Raw genomic sequence first — 16324 nt, 5'->3', positions numbered from 1 at the left:
AAACAAAACAAAAACGAGCAAAGGAAAAAAAAAGAATGCCATGTGGTAAGAAGGTGGTTGAGGGTCTGGAGAGGTGGTTCAGTGGTTAAGAGCACTGGCTGTTCTCCCAGGAAGTCTTGAGTTCTATTCCCAGCATCCACATGGCGGCTCACATCACCTGTAATGGGAACCGATGTCCTCTTCTGGTTTGCCTGAAGACAGTGACAGTATACTCATATTCATAAAATAAATTCATCTTTATTTTAAAAAAGTGGTTGAAATCCAGATTCGGCACTCCATGTAAGTAATGATGGGGCCTCTCACGGTTCAAGTAAGATCAGGGCTGGGGACGGGGCACTGAGGAGGATCTAAGTCGGGACCACAGCTCTCAACGTCCATTGGGAGTGTGAGTCATATTATGCTAGCAGCTCGTTATCTCAGAATCCACAGTCAGAGGCTGTGAGCGTCCTTCCTCCCAGCCTGCTTCCGGCAAACGCAGGATTGTCTACAGGTCGCCTCAGGCTTTAGAGTCCTCCAGGCTCAGGGCTTGCGAAAGGTGGCGGTTTCCCACTCTATTCAGTCGCCTATATAAACCCTCTAGAGTTCCACCATGCTCAGCTCCGAGAATCTTCAGGTCTGGGAGACGCGCGCTATCGGATCCGACGACCAAGGAAGCTGCTGTGCACGCTAGCTTCAGGGCCGGGCGGAAGTCGACGTCGCCGCGCCGCCACCGCGTGACGCACTTCCTGTTTGTTGTTGGAGAAAAGGAGAGAAAGGAAAGCGCGAGGAGACGCCGCCACCGCCACCAGCGCACTGTGCCAGAGCCGCGAGGAGACCGGCCGCCTGACTTCCCCCCTCGCTGGCCGCCGCGTCCTCGGTGAGGGTCCGCGTATTGGGGCGGAAAGCGGGGTTGACTGCGGCGGGAGGAGAGGGTTTGCGGGTGAGCTAACCCGCTTGGCACCCGGAATACGGGTTCTGGAAACCGGCTCGACAGTGGGGCCGGCGGGTATTGCTCGCTAGGGCCGAACGGGTCCCAGTCCAAGCTGTAGTCTGTGTCTAGTTCTTGGTCTGGGCTGGTTCTAGGTTGGGTCTGTAGAGAGCGTTTTTGCGGTTCCTGGTCAGGCCTAGCTTGGGGCTTAGCTCCGGTCCGCTTCCCAGGCTCTCTGGTTAGCAGTGGCGGTTGGGGCCCGGCACGCGCTAGGTCGGCCGCAGAGCTCCAGGAGTCGGCGAGGCTGGTGTCACCGTGTCCTGGTGTCCTCAGTGCATTCTGTAAGCAAGGGGTCAGGTGGCATGCGAAGAGCAGAACTCCCAGGAAGGCACAGTCACTGGCCCAGGCCACCAGGCTGCGAAGGGGGCCGGTGAGAAGGCCAAGGCGGTTTGGTTTCCAGGATGCTCCTGGGACTGTTGGGGAAGTTTGCTAGGCGATCTGCCTGGCTTAGTTTACTTTTAAAACTCGTTTGCTGTTGGCCTTGAAGGTTGCTTTGCTGTGGTTTATGTAATAAAGTTTATGTAACTGAAGTTTACATTAAGTCTTAATTTACTTCGGCTGTGTAGACTAGGGAACTCTGCACTGCAAACTGAAAGGTTGTCTTAAAATTTTTTTTTTTTTTTGAGACAGAGAGTTTTACAGAATGAGTTTGTCAAGTTTTAAAAGCTTTGTTACCGAAGCTGTTTGTGAACCGTTGATAGGGAATGGCGGGGATGGTCCCACCTAATAAGGTGGGGAATGCCTACAGTGAGGAGTGTGTGCCCACCTTATTATTGTTGTTATTATTATTATTATTATTATCGTTTTTATTAGAATCATAGATTTGTGGTTAGGGTTTGTGCATTCGATCTAGACCCTAGAATCTTAGGAGATTCTGCTTGCTAGGGAAATAAGTGATAGCTACTATAAGGCAACCGTTTTAGTAGAAATATTGGATGTAAAAGCCAGAGGAGGGAACAGCTAAAGAGCAGGCGTCTTGACATTTGATACCTGAAATGAAGTGTATCAGACTTACTGATACCTGAAAGAAAGTTTTCATATCTGTTACCGTACTCCTTGTCCTTTGGGACGTCACCACCACAGGTGGAATTGCCCTCTGGTGTGTGATTACTATGTGATCAGTACAGACACTTGCAGTGAACTTCGGGTAGAGCTTTGGGATTAGGAAGAACATGAAATACGGGAAGAAATGCTGCCTTTTGTAGGAATGGGTTAATTAATTTATTATATATAAGTACACTGTAGCTATCTTCAGACACACCAGAAGAGGGCATCAAATCTTATTACAGATGGTTGTGAGCCACCATGTGGTTGCTGGGAATTGAACTCAGGACCTCTGGGAGAGCAGTCAGTGTTCTTAACCACTGAGCATCTCTCCAGCTCCAGTCTTCTCTTCTGTTCACTCTTTTGCCCAGGCAGACCTCTTAGATTTCCGGCCCTCTTGTGTCTCTTGGAAGTTGTTCCCCCCACCCGAAACCCCTGCCCGAGACAGAAGATGGGGTTTCTTTGTGTATCCCTGGCTGTCCTGAATTTGCTCTGTATACCAAGCTGGCCTTGAATTCAGATTCCTCTGCCTCTGCCCTCCTAAGTGCACTGAAGGCAGTACTCACTATGTCCAGCTGAGAAAGTTGGCTTTTAAAATATTTTTATTGTGTTTATGTGTGTGTATATATGAAATGTGTATCTTATAGCCTATGCCTGGGAATCCGACTTTCTGGCCAGTATGCTCTGTTTATATAGCTGTGCACTGCCAGTGCTGAGTTTGTTCTTTTTGATTTTGAGTTTAGGGTCTCAGCGTGTTAACCTGGAACCCAATGATCAGCCTCCCAAGCGCTGAGATCAAAGATGCACCACCACATCCTGCCCTTTTTTCTTCTACCTCTTGACTACAGGTCTCACTTTTTAGCTGTAGCTTGGTATATAGATCAGGCTGGCCTTGAATTCTGCTTTGACTTCACTAATATTCCCCATGCTTGGCCCAGAGTACATACAATGTTAGGGAGTCAACTCTCTATTTCAGTAGGTTCCTGGGATGGAATTTAGGTTGTAAGACAAGTGGGACTGAATTGTTTGGCCAGCTGGCCAACTCCATAGCCTGACAAGTTTGCTTTTGTTCAGTGGAAGATGAACAAGTGAACTCAGATCATTGAGCTTTAGAGTGGAATATCTTAAAGAAATCATTGTCTGCCAGGCAATAATGGTCCATACCTTTAATCCTAGTATTCAGAAGGCAGAAAGAAGCAAGCTGATCTCTGAGAGCTGGAAGCCAACATGGTTTACAGTTGGAGTTTAGGACAGCCAGGACTACACAGTGAAACCCTGTCTCAGAAAAACCAAACAAAAAGCCAAACAAATTATTCCTTGAGTCAGAGGTGGACCAGTGTCCTCCTGAGTTGGATGTCACCTAGGTCTGTATAGTGAGATCTTCCTTAAAAACAAAAGTATTGTTGATTTCAGTGTTAGATGTGAGCTAAATAGTATATTGGGTAATGAATATTCTTGCAAACTGTGAAAACAGAAGTAGGAATTCCTCAGAATAGTGGCTCTACTGTCAGAGTTAAGTGACAATACCATTTCCCTATGTAAACCTGTATTGTACCCATAGCAGCTGCTAACATTTCCACCCAGCAAACTTTTGTTTTTGTTTTTCAAGACTTGGTTTCTTTGTGTGCCCCTGGCTGTCCTGGAATTCACTCTGTAGAGCAGACTGACTTCAAACTCAGAATCAGTTTGTCTCTGCCTCTGCCTCCCTGTGCTGGGGTTAAATAAAGGTGTGCACCACCAGCACCAGCCACATACTTAGAATTTTAAAGAAGGCACTTGTTACACTGTTCACTACTGGTGTGATAGTATGTGCCTTTTACAGTATTTAATGCTTAAGGATGCTCCTATACTTTTAGACCATATCTGATGCCTTCCTAAAGAGCAAGCAAATAGAACAGAATCGGCCTTTCTACTTGGTCCAGCTTTGTAGGATTCTTAAAAACTGACTTTTTTACTTTGAAAGTGATCCTATGTTAAGTCTTAAATTTATCCAGGACACCATCTGGTGGTGAAGGGCCTATAGTTACAGACTTTGAGTTTGTAGGAGGAATTAGATGGCAAATTAATGTTATGTTTCTTTTTTCATGTATAGAATTTAAGAGAGTTTAACCTTGGGAATAGAAACAAGGCTCAGTGAGCTGTGTAGTATTGTGTGGGTCCTTGATACCAGTAATTCAAGAGGGTGAGGTAGAATTTTAGGTAGAGGCAGTCTTGGCCTATGAGACCCTACTTCTACCAATAAACCAGAGGTTAACGAGAAGAAAAGAGCAGATGAGAAGAACATGACAGAAATATTAATGTTGTAATTGGACTGGTGTGGTGGTTAAGAACCTAAAGCATAGGAAGTCTTGAGGACTAGAGAGAGCTTGATTCCTGGGACCCACATAAGGGTGGCAGGAGGGCATGGACTCTTTAAAGTCGTCTTGTCCACAGGTGTGCCCTTCCCCTAGTGAGCGTGATAGGGGGAAATGGACCATTTTCTCCTGAGGTCTCTGTAGCCCTGGCTGCCCTGGTTGAACTGCCTGGCCTGGACTCACAAATATCCTCCAGTCTCTGCCTCCCAAGAGCTGGGATTAAAGGAGTGCACCACCATGTCTGGTCTAGGAATTTTGTCTTTTTTAGATAGTGAGGAATTTCATTTTTATTACATACTGCTATGGATAAAAGTGTTTTGTCAAACTACATAATTTTGGATGGCCAAGGAAGAGCACATGACCATGTTACTCTCCTACCTGAGAATGCAAAATGCTAAAAATACTTTTTATCTCCTAGGGTTACAGTGTTTGTGTAAAGAGGTTTCAGTTTCATGTACTTCAGTTGGCTATAGGGTGGTTTTCTCTTAAAAGGACTATCTAATCCAAGTCAAAGACCTTTCAGGCATTCTCAATAAATAAAGACCATAGCTTCTAGCTTCTAATAGTGCTGAACTGTGATGTATTAAAACTACTAGGGTACTTTAGGAATGATGAGCCTTCAGAAAGGTTTCTTTATGCAACACATGATTTTTGCCCCCTGTAAAATTTTGTATTTTGGGGGGAAAGGGGATAAGTTGCAGGTGTGGGGTGTGTGTGTGTGTGTGTGTGTGTGTGTGTGTGTGTGTGTGTGTTTGCGTGCAAGCATGCGCATGTGCTTGTGAAGGCCAGGCAATTGGGTGTCCCGGTTTCTTACACACACACACACACACACACACACACACACCCTCCTTAATGGAAGTCTCCCACTGAATTCAGGGGCTCACCACATGGCTACACTGGCTGTGTGTTGTGCCACACAGAACAGCCCTGCTGTTCTGTCTAAGTGGGCATCTGAATCAGTTCTAAACTGTTACCACATCCTCCTCACAACCCCAGGATTTTCTCAGTGGTGAGTTTTGAGACAAGGTGTCACTAAATGGTTCAGACTGGTCTCAGTACTTGTTCCTAGCAGGGCTGTGGTTGTGCACTCCTTTAAGCGGGAGGCAGAGGCAGGCAGGTGAGGCGAGTCGAGTTCAGAGGCCCATCTGATCTACACAGAGAAACCTGTTTCAAAACAACAAACTAAACTAAAACAAAATTTGTCCCTAATCCTAGCTAAAATTCTCTTACCCTCAAAGGGTATTATATATTGTGTATTATGTATCCCCACTTAGATTTGACAGATGTTTCACCTATGCAGGTCAGAGGACAATTTGTAGGAATTTGGACCCTGGGGATTGAACTCAGGCTTGGTGGCAAGTGCCTTAACTTGCTGAGGTCTCAGTATATTTATTATATTGTGGGAATTCATGAGATGAAGAAGATGAGGAAGAGGAGGAGAGGGACGAGGAGGAAAAGGAGGAGGAGGAAGAGGAAGAACAACTACTACTACTCAGGAAATGATGTCTCTGGATTTATAATTTATTTCCTTCCAAATAATTTGTTACTGCTTTGACAGTTAAAGTTTTTTTTTTTTTTTCTTTTTTTTTTCTTTTTTTTGGAGCTGGGGACCGAACCCAGGGCCTTGCGCTTCCTAGGCAAGTGCTCTACCACTGAGCTAAATCCCCAACCCCCCCCCCCCTTTTTTTTTAAAGATTTATTTATTTTATATATGTGAGTACACTGTAGCTGTTTTCAGGTACACCAGAAAGGGGCATCAGACCTCACTACAAATGGTTGTAAGCCACCATGTGGTTGCTGGGAATTGAACTCAGGACCTCTGGAAGAACAGTTCTTAACTGCTGAGCTATCTCTCCAGCCTGACTTTGTTAATGTTTACATGGCTTGGAATTCTACTCCTGCCTCTGCCCCCAGCTAGGTTTTTATAGGTCAGCCTCACCTGTGTTGGTCCTCTTCACATTTGCTTCCTGCTTCCACTTTGTCAAGAAAAGAGTACTACATTTATTTAGTTTGATGCCTCCATATAAATTGAACTCCCACATGGAATTTTTTAATCTTTTTCCAAGACAGGACAGGGTCTCACTACGTAGTGCTAGTTGACCTGTAATTGAATATGATTATGACTAATTTTGAACTTACATCTGCCTGCCTTTGCCTCCCAAGTTTCTAGATTAAAAGTGTTTGCCCCCATGCCCAGTAAAACTTAACTAAAACTTGTTTTTGTTTTTGGAGACAGGGTAGCCTTGGTTGCCTGGAATTTTCTATGTAGGCCATGCTAGCCTTGGACTCAACAAATATCCTTTTACTCCTGTTTTTATAATGCTGGGATTAAAGGTGTTTACCACTACACCTGGTCTTAATTTAAGAGAAAAGATAGATTTAGTCTTAGTGGATGTGGCCTTGGATTGTATTATTCTTCAGTACTGACCCTCTTTTATGGAAAGGAAAAGAGCTATTTTTGTTGGTGACCTGGCAAGACTCATGCAAAAGATTGTTGCCCAGTCTTTCATGGACAGAGAAATGTGTGTGCATCAGGAAAAGTCGTGTATTTGGCAACAATGAGGCTCAGGAGTATGGTTGTAGAGTTCAAAGCACAACACATGGGAGGGATGCAGTAACAACAGGTCCGCTCTGGTAAGTTTCTGGGCCTTAAGGAGAAAAGTCCGAAGGACAGAGTTGGAGTTCAATCTTGGGGACTGAATCTGTTTTATATGAAAACCAGTCCTGGAGCCAGAGTCAGTTTAGAACCGATTAAAAAGATTTGCACACATGCTGTTTATTTCCTCTTTCATTCCAGCCTGCACTCCACTCAGCTTTTCCTCTCTTAGGATGCAGTCTATCAAGGGGGTTTTAACAGGCTTCTCATCCAGCAGCTGGTACTGCTCTTGCAGCCTATCTGAGTTCTGATCCCGGCACTCTTCTCAGGCAGCTCCCAAGTGCCTGTTAACTTGAGCTACTAGGAGGTGCAACTTATGGCCTCCCTTCGCACCTGTATTCACACATAAATTCAAAATGAAACAATTTGTATAATTTGTTTTACTTGGAATCCTACTATCAGAATGTTCTTTAAAATTAAAACTGCTTGCCACTGGAGTACCAGTTGAAGATCAGCTTGGTCTACAGAGTGAGTTCCAGGACAGCCAGGGCTACACAGAGAAACGCTGTGTGTGTGTGGGGTGAGGAGTGGAGGCAGGAAAGAAAAAGAAAAAAAGAAAAAAAGCTGTGCTTGTTAGTGTGTGAATTGTGGCACAGCATGCGTGAAGTGTTCAGAGGACAACTTGTGTGTGTGAGTGGGGTGTGTGTGTGGAGAGGTCAAAGACAAGTAGGTCATCTTGCTTTTGGGGGTGTGTGTGTGGTACTTTTACATGGTTTGTGGTCTTGCTGGCCCCAAGAATGTTATAAATCAACCAGGAGTGGTTTAGCGTTCCTTGTATTTTCAGGAGATATTCAAAAGTTGGTTTCTTTTTTTGAGTTAGCAACTTATGTAAAGTTTGAACACCTTAGATTTAGTGTCTGTTTTTGTTCTCTCTCCTTATCCCTCCATACCCATACTAGTTTGTTAGGGTTATGTGGGGATTTCCGTTTGGAACTGTCTTGTAGCCCAGGTTGTTCTCGAACTCCTGATCCTGGCAGTAATCTTCTCTGTTTGGATATTTTGCCTTCATGTGGATATGTGCACTATGTGCTTGACAGGTGTCCAAGGAAATCAGAAGAGGGTGTTGAGTCCTATTGGAATTGGAATTGCAGACAGTTGCGAGCTGCCCTGTAGGTGCTCTGAACCACCCTGGTCCTATAGAAGTGTAACTGTGCTCTTAACTACTGATATTCCCCACCCCCACCCCCCAAGGCAAAATCTCACTATGACTGGTCTGGAACTATGCTTGGCTTCGGTGTGTGTGTGTGTGTGTGTGTGTGTGTGTGTGTTTGTGTGTGTTTGGACATTCTCATTAGAAGTGGGAGATTATAATGAATAGCCATAGGGAAAGGTTTCACACTGCTACTGCTAGTTGAATTATATAAGACAGATGCTTCTGGCAGCAGTTTGATCTTGGATAAACTAAAAAAGCTTCAGACTAAGTATAACTAATACATTGGAGCTGGGTAGCTGAGGTCTGTAATATAATCCACTCAGGAGTCTGAGGCAGGAGGACTGCCAGATACAAGGTCAACCTGAATAATTTAGGGAGACCATGCTTCAAAAAGGCCTGGGTCAGCTAGGACTGTATCTTATTGAGTGCTGCCTGGCATACTTGGTAGCCAAGTAAAATGACTACCACCACTAAATGAGAGAATTGAAGGAACTTTTTTTCTTCTTTGTAGCCCTGGATGTCCTGGAACTCAGGCTCTAGACCTGGCTGGCCTAGAACTTGAGATCCACATACCTCTGTCTCCTGCATGCTGAGATTAAAGTAGTTTGCCTTCATGCACAGCTGAACTTTGGTATTGGTAAATACCTAGTGCACTGGGTATGGGCTTCTGGTGGGTGTTCTGGGTTCAAATAGAGTAAAGCATGTTTCCCGTTAATGTCGAGTGTATATTTGGATAGTGGATAACATTTTAGTATTTTACTTATTTGGTGTAGCTAGTCTAAATTAATCCTAAGTGGATAAGCAATTTGTGTTCACATTGTATATAATAGTCTATAGTATTAGTAGTTGTCTTTAATATGAATTGTGAGTATCTGTAGGGTTAATTATGAGTACTTGTTTGAAGTGCATCTTGGCAGACACTATCATCAATGTATTATCTTGTAGAATTGGACCAACCAGGTAGGTCCTTGAGCTTTCATTTCCACTCCAGTGACCATCTGTTCTCTGTAATTGATCTTCCCTCTTCATTTCTGTTTGTTTACACGTGCTGGTTATTTATCTTTGTAGTTCATTGTTGGCCTCATCTTTCCTTTTTCTTTCTTTCTTTTTTTTTTTTTTATCTTCGTTCAGGTTTGATTGCTTGTAATCATCTCAGTAGAAGCACTGTCAACTGGGTCTCCTTCCCCCATACTTAGGGGTGCCTTTCTCATGTTGGCATTCCTGTATTAAGGAGTGAAAACGGGAAGAGTCAAAGTTTGGTTTTTAGTGATAGCAGGAAAGGCCACACTTAGATGAAAAATGGACTAAGGTTATATAGGTAATCACTTTATAATAATCAAAGCTGTAGGTCCTTCTGCCCCCAGATACAAGCTTGCAATATATATCATGTGCAAACATGTCTGCTTGTCTAGACTTGTGCATTGTGCTTTACTACTGAACCATATCCACTGTAGATGGTACTAATACAAAAAAGTGCTAAAATAAGGGCAGAAAAGAAAATCCAGCCTTTATTATTTTTGAGATAGTCTAAAGTAGCATTAGGTGGGTCTGGAGTTGGCTGAGACAGGCTCTTGTTTTCTGAGACAGGGTCACATGTGTTTCCTGTTGCCTACAAATTGGGGTCACACTAGTGGCCTAAATTCCTGATCCTTCTACCACACCCAGCTTGAGGTTAGTTGAGATAGTTCCTAAACTTTGTTTGGTGATCTGTAGCTTATTTTATAGCTCCTTCCCTCTGGTACCTGACACTAGTTAATACAACACGTGATTGTTGTCTTAATATTTCCTAGTTAGCTTAGTCCCTTGTGGCTGTTATTGCCTAGGTATTACACTTTTTGAGTCTCTGTCTTCATTGAAAAGAGGATGACCCAAAGGCTTTTTTTTCTGCAGGAGTAAGGGCTGAGGACCATGCTGAAGATGTTTTGAAAGAGTTATTTTCTTTATGTGGTAGGTATAACAACATAGAATTTACTAGAGAAAGACATGTTGGTTGGAGTGGGGAGACTCAATAGTTAAGTTTTGGTTATGTTCTATTTGAAACAGCATGCTCACTATCCAAGTGGCTATTTTGTGCAGTCTTGTGTCTATTTACTGGGTTAGGCTTTCATTTGGGACTCAGGGTGTTATATAATGGGCAGTAGATGTTGAGATGAGTGAGGCTTTGAGCACATTTGAGGAAATTCATCATAGAATGCAGATCTGAGAAGACTGGAAAAGATTTGGGAAGTCAGAAGAGCCCTTAAATGTATGGGGGAAGGGTTAGGAATTCCTGAGCTTAAATCAGGTGATTTCAGATGATGAGGTAGGACAGAAGTAGAAACTTGGGAGTGAGTCAGGCTGTGGAGAAAGAAATACATTGGACTTAAATTAGTCTATTTCAAGGGGTTTGGTGGTTGAGAGGTTGGCAGCTCTCAAAGTGTCTCGAGTTCTCCAAATGAATTAACTCAAGGGGTACTCTTCATTTAAGAAGGCCAGCATTCAAGTGTTGGCTGAATATCAACTGCCAGTTGGTGCTGTGTACCCCACTGCCTTGAAGTCAGGATTCATGGCTGGTTCATTTGGCTCTCCTGTCAGCTCTAGTTTTTGCATCACTCATAATAGAAACATGGACATTGGTGGAAATATTAGACCACCTCGGAGGAGAAGGAGAAGAGGGCATGTGCTTTGACTCTTACTAGCACTTCACAGTAGCTGTTGTTTCACTTTGTAAGGCTCACATATTTGCAGTCAGAAACAGTCTTGGGATTTATTGTTCTCTAAGAGTGGATTAGTACAACAATGTTTGCCTTGTCTGTGTTGGGTCCTGCAGTTATTAGCATTGGTTTTTAAAATGCTGCTTTAGACAGATCCTTTGTAGCCCAACTTTTATCATTTAATGGAGTAGAGAGGAAGAGGTGTTGTTTTTTTTCCCTGGTGTTGATGACCAAACTTAGGGCCTTACATGTACTCACAGGCTCTCTACCATTGAACATATCTCCAGTCTTTATTTTGGTATTATTTGCTATTTTTGTTTTTGAGACAAGCACCATTGTGCAGCCAGGTGGGGCATAAAGTCTGAAAGGGTAGGATAATGGTTGTTTGTTATCAAGGTGGTATTTGATGTTGTAAAAGATTGTGCTTTTCCATTTTGCTTGTAAGACCCTTTTCAAAGTTCATGGTCCTTTTCTTCCGAAGGTGAGTGGCAGTTTTTCTTGTTTTCCTTCTGAGGATGGTAGCCTTTGAGGAATCACATTTCCTGTAGGGCTCTCAGTAGTAGCTTTCCTGTGCCTGAAGGCTAATGTAGGTTGAAAACCCCAGACCTTGTGGACTGGTGCTCAGGCTGCTATTGTGTTAGGATTGTAAACTCCCTGGTGCTTTCCAGTAACTGAGCTGTGCCTCCTTCCTGTTTTGTCTGCCTTCCCTCAGTTTATATCATATAATATATAATTTTATATACGTATTTAGTTTTTGAGACAGGATTTCTCTGTGCAACAGAGCCCCCTGGCTGTCCTGTACTTGATTTGTAGACTGGTCTGACCTCTAATACACAGAGATTCTCCTTCCTCTGCCTCCCTAGTGCTAGGATCATAGGTGTGCACCATCACACCTGGCTGTCCTGAACTCACTCTGTAGACCAGGCTGGCATAGAAATCAGATGTGCCTGCGATTTGCATCTCTGGCACTGCAATTAAAGGTGTGTCTCACCATATGGATGGGAAATGATTCTTGAACCCAGTTTTTGGACAAAGGTCCTGCCTAAGATACAGGCTAGTGACTGGGTCAGTAGGTGCAGAGGAGGAACTGACTCTTATTCATTCTCTCATTTTTCACTGATTAAGCAGTGTTATCATGGGTGTATTTTTTTATTTGCAGGATTTGTTCCAACAGTCTGTTAAAACATGGTGGATTACTATGAAGTGCTGGGCGTGCAGAGACATGCCTCACCTGAGGACATTAAAAAGGCGTACGTAATTCTATTTCTGAGATGATGTTCTATACCATGGTTCGTTGGTAATTCGATAATGTAAAAATTAGGTTTATTCATTTTATGTGTGAATGTTTTGCTGGCCTGAATGTATGTGTGTATGCTCAGTGTTTAAGGAGGTCAGAAGACAGTATATGATCCCCTAGAACTGACTTTGTGGATAGTTGCAAACCACCATATGGGTGCTGGGAATCAAACTTTGGATCTCAGTAAGAGCAAGTGCTCTCAAACCCTGAACAAGGCAGCCATCCTGTACTGGGATCTAATCTAGGTCCTATGGTTTAATTTTAAATGTTTAAGTTCTAATATTTCTCAGACTAGGGGATCTTTGGGCATTCTTTCTAATTGGTGATCTTTAGGTTGAAAGACCGAACAACTCTTAAAAAAATGAAGTAGATGATTCTTAGGAGGTTAAGCTGGCTTTCATACTCATACACACTGTACACGCATACATACATACATATATATATATATATATACACACACACACACACACACACACACACACACACACACACGTACCCCAAAAACCTGACAAATTATACCATGTCCCAAAAAAGAAATGTTAAAATTGCCCTGTGTGCTAGAGGTCCTAGGTTCCATCTGGAGTTCCTCGTACTATCTATATTTACTTTGTGATACCTCCTTCTCTCCCTGGTGTTTCCTGAATTCCAACCTAGGCTTGTTGTCTCCACTGAACTATATCTGTAGCTCTTCACCATTATCTTTTAAAATGTTGGTGTATGCTGGGTGATGTTAATCCCAGTACTCAGAGTAGGCAGATCTCAGTGACTTTGGGACCAGCCTATTCTACAAAGTGAGTCCCAGACAGCCAGGACTCTGTTACACAGAGGGTTGGTGTGTCATCAGGGACATAACCAGTTGAGGTTTAGTGTTCTAGTTTATTTCTGATGCTGTGATGAACTACCCAAAAGAAACAGAAAAGGGTTTACTTCATGATAGAGGTCACATAGTCATCACTGTGGAGAAGTCATGGCAGACGCTTCAAACAGCTAGTTCGATTATATCTACTATAGTTCAGATAAATGAGTGTGTAGATGGCTGTGTTCTTGCTTGTTCTCAGCTTGCTTTCTTTGCAGTGTAGGGGTGCTGTCTACTGAACGGTGCTGTACCTAATCCACATCAGCTTCCTTGAGACCATTCTCCAAGTAATTCTATATTCTAGCCACAAAAGTTGACATTTCAATCTTGTTTAAGCATTAAATCTAGAACAGGTGGCTATTTAAAAGATATTAGGAGTCCAGATTGTGCTGTGGGAGATGTTCTTCCTTTATATTGATGATGAGTGGAGGATTGAATGGCTGGGGAAAAAATAGAAATACGAGGGAATTTATTTACATTGTATCTGTTCTGCTCAGTGGACAGGGAGTTGTCTACATTTTGTACACGCTTAGCCTGATCACCAGAGCCTGTAATTTGAATACTTGGATCATCCAACATGCAAGTTTTCAAACTAATTATTCTTGCCAGTTCTTGTGCAAGTATCTGAAATTAGAACTTGCTTATTTCATTCGCAGGAAAAAGGGGGCTTTACTGCTAAGATATTCTTATACCTAATGGTATAGTTATTTTCTGTTTAAGGGTAGGGTGTTTTTTCTTTTTCTTTTTTCTTTTTCCTTTTTTGAGACAGGATTTTTACAGTGTGCATGGCTGGCCTGGAGCTCAGTATGTAGACCAGGCTAGTCTTAACTCATAGACCCATTGCTGGAATTAAAGGTGTGCTACTACCATGGCTAGCTGCTTATATTAAAGTTCTATGGACTTCAGTGTACTCAGTATACACCTTTTTCATCTTTCAAGGTATCGAAAACAGGCACTCAAATGGCACCCAGACAAAAATCCTGAAAATAAAGAAGAAGCGGAGCGGAAATTCAAACAAGTAGCTGAGGCATATGAAGTGTTATCGGATGGTAAGTAAGCCTGAGCGGGAAGGGCTCTGAGAGGGTGCATCAGAACAGGACTTCTAAGAGAGCACAGACACAAAATTTGTTTGCTCCCAGCTAAACTGCTTCCCCTTCCCAAAGGTTTTTATTTTTTTGTGGACTTTGTATCTGGTACATCTAACCATGGGTCCTGAGGAGCTATGGGCCATGCATGAGCTGTAGACGTTGTTCTGCTGCAGGGATTGTTAATGGGGTTTTAATACTTGCACAAGGAAGGGGTGCTCCGATTTATTTAGACTTTGACACAAACACACACTTTGACACATACATACACACATACACATCCCACTTTAGATCTAGAGCATAGACATTAGATGCCTCTGAAGGTTGTTTGCAGTTGGGTGAAGGGTTAGCTGTCAGCTAGGGGCACCCATCACATTTGTGGTTAAGGAAAGATTTTGCATCTAAAAGGCTGGGACTAGTGCCAGAGATGTGAAAAGTACTGCCTATATCCTAAGCACTATCCTGCTGGGTGGCCTGGCACGAGTCAAGGCAGAGGCATTTAAAAGGTTAGGTACTAATTGACTGATTATAGGAAATAATAGGTCACCATCTTAAAAAAAATCTTTTTCTAGAAGGAACCTGACCTAAAATGCAATGAGCCAGCTTATTGGCATACAACTCCTTGCATTATCAATACTCTAATATGTAACCTTTCCAGTTTTAAAGGCAACCCACGAAACTTCACAAGTATCAATTTTTTTCCCCACTTAATGAAGACATTGATAACTGAAATCCTGCAAATGTGGCAAGGTCTTAATACTGTTGGGGCTTTGAGCTCTAGTGACTGGAGCCTGGACATCAGAGCTTATGTTACTGTTCTTACAAGGGCTCTTCTTACTCAAGATGGGGTTGTTCTTCACTTTGTTTCCCCTGTTGTAGAATAGCATAAGATTTTTGGGGGAAGACAGAAGGATGTGGCAGCTGTGTTGTGTGGCTATCCCAGAAGCACAAAGGCAGCAAGCAGGGCTTGGGCAACCAGCATAGCACCTATGAACCAAGTGAGTGAGTGGTCAGCTCAGCAGAACCTGAGCCTGAGCCTGAGACTGAGCCGTGCAATGTAGCACAAGCCTGGCTTCTTTTATGGTATATGCTTATCCACTGTGCATTCTACCCAGTGTTTAACATCCATTCGCTGGACTTTGTAGTAAGCATCTGTAGCTGTTACAAGTAAGTTTGCCAATTCAGGAGACCTGCCTCCTTTTAAAGTCAAGGGTCTTCTAAATGGATGTAGATTTAAAATGGGAAATACTGACTGAATGTTGGAAAGAACTTAACCATACTGATTGTTTTTCTCAAATTTAAAGCTAAAAAGCGGGACATCTATGACAAATATGGCAAAGAAGGATTAAATGGTGGTGGAGGAGGAGGTATGTCAATTTTCTTTTTGGAGACAAAAGGGCTTGACAAATTACTTGTGTAACTGAACTGTGTTCAGTTCTTAAACGATTTGTTCTTGATAGTCAATAGGGATTAGTCTTGAAAGTGGTGAGTGAGTTTCTTCTTCCTGCTTCCTCTTGTTTTCCCTTGCCCCTTTGTCACTTCTCTCTCCATTCCCCTCCCCGCTTCTCTCCATGTACTCATGGCTGGCCTCTCCTCCTCTTCTCCCTCTCTTTCTCTGCCCTACCACCTTCTTAATTCCCCTCCCCATGCCCTGAATAAACTCTATTCTATACTTAAAAAAAGTGGTAAGTTGTGTGAATGAGAAGCAAACATTTACAGGAGCTGCTCCTTGGCTGGGCCTGGTGGTGCATGCTGAAAATCCTAACGCCTAAGGTGGTATAGTGCCTGTGAGTTGAAAAACCTGCCTGGTGGGTTTCAGATTACTCTATATGATTACGATTTTTCTTCGGTAATTCTGCCTCCTCAAAGTAATTTAAAAAAAAATATAAAAACTGAACCAAAAGCGAATTTGACAGGAGCTTTGAGAATTAAAGGCCAGCCTGCTTTACATAGTGAGGATCTGCTTCAATAAAAGGGAGGGGGAGAAAAACCACCACACATTTGTCAAGTTAGGAGATGTATGTGGAGGTGTTTGCTTTGATAGATAGCCTTACTGTGCTTTCAGCAGTGATGCTGCCTATTGTGTGAAAATGGTGTGCAGCAGATGAGCTGCCTCACTGTGATCCTTAGAATGCTTGCTGTGACCTAATGTTGTACCTATGGGGAAATTGGTAGAGTAAATATTCTTCTTGGCTTTCATAAGCCTTTATAACTAATGA

General features: G+C 43.0%; 1 protein-coding gene across 11 annotated transcripts in view; it reads left to right on the top strand.

Annotated features, from left to right (window-relative positions):
* The first annotated feature begins 717 nt into the window (after positions 1-717).
* The window catches only part of Dnajb6 (DnaJ heat shock protein family (Hsp40) member B6), a 221972-nt gene continuing 206365 nt past the window's right edge, over positions 718-16324 (top strand). For 8 of the 11 annotated variants that reach the window (XR_010065653.1, XR_010065652.1, XM_063286219.1 and 5 more), the window contains exons 1-5: positions 730-856; positions 10065-10121; positions 12027-12117; positions 13960-14069; positions 15410-15472. Coding sequence is in view for 8 of the 11 variants with exons in the window: in XM_063286219.1 (XP_063142289.1) it covers positions 12053-12117; positions 13960-14069; positions 15410-15472 (238 nt within the window). In the remaining 3 variants the exon portion in view is untranslated. 11 annotated transcript variants of the gene reach the window in all.

The sequence above is a fragment of the Rattus norvegicus genome, chromosome 4 (genome assembly GCF_036323735.1).
Source record: "Rattus norvegicus strain BN/NHsdMcwi chromosome 4, GRCr8, whole genome shotgun sequence".
Taxonomy (NCBI): Eukaryota; Metazoa; Chordata; class Mammalia; order Rodentia; family Muridae; genus Rattus; species Rattus norvegicus.
The sequence above is the reverse complement of the archived record's forward strand: the minus strand, read 5'-3'. Positions and strand labels throughout refer to the sequence as shown.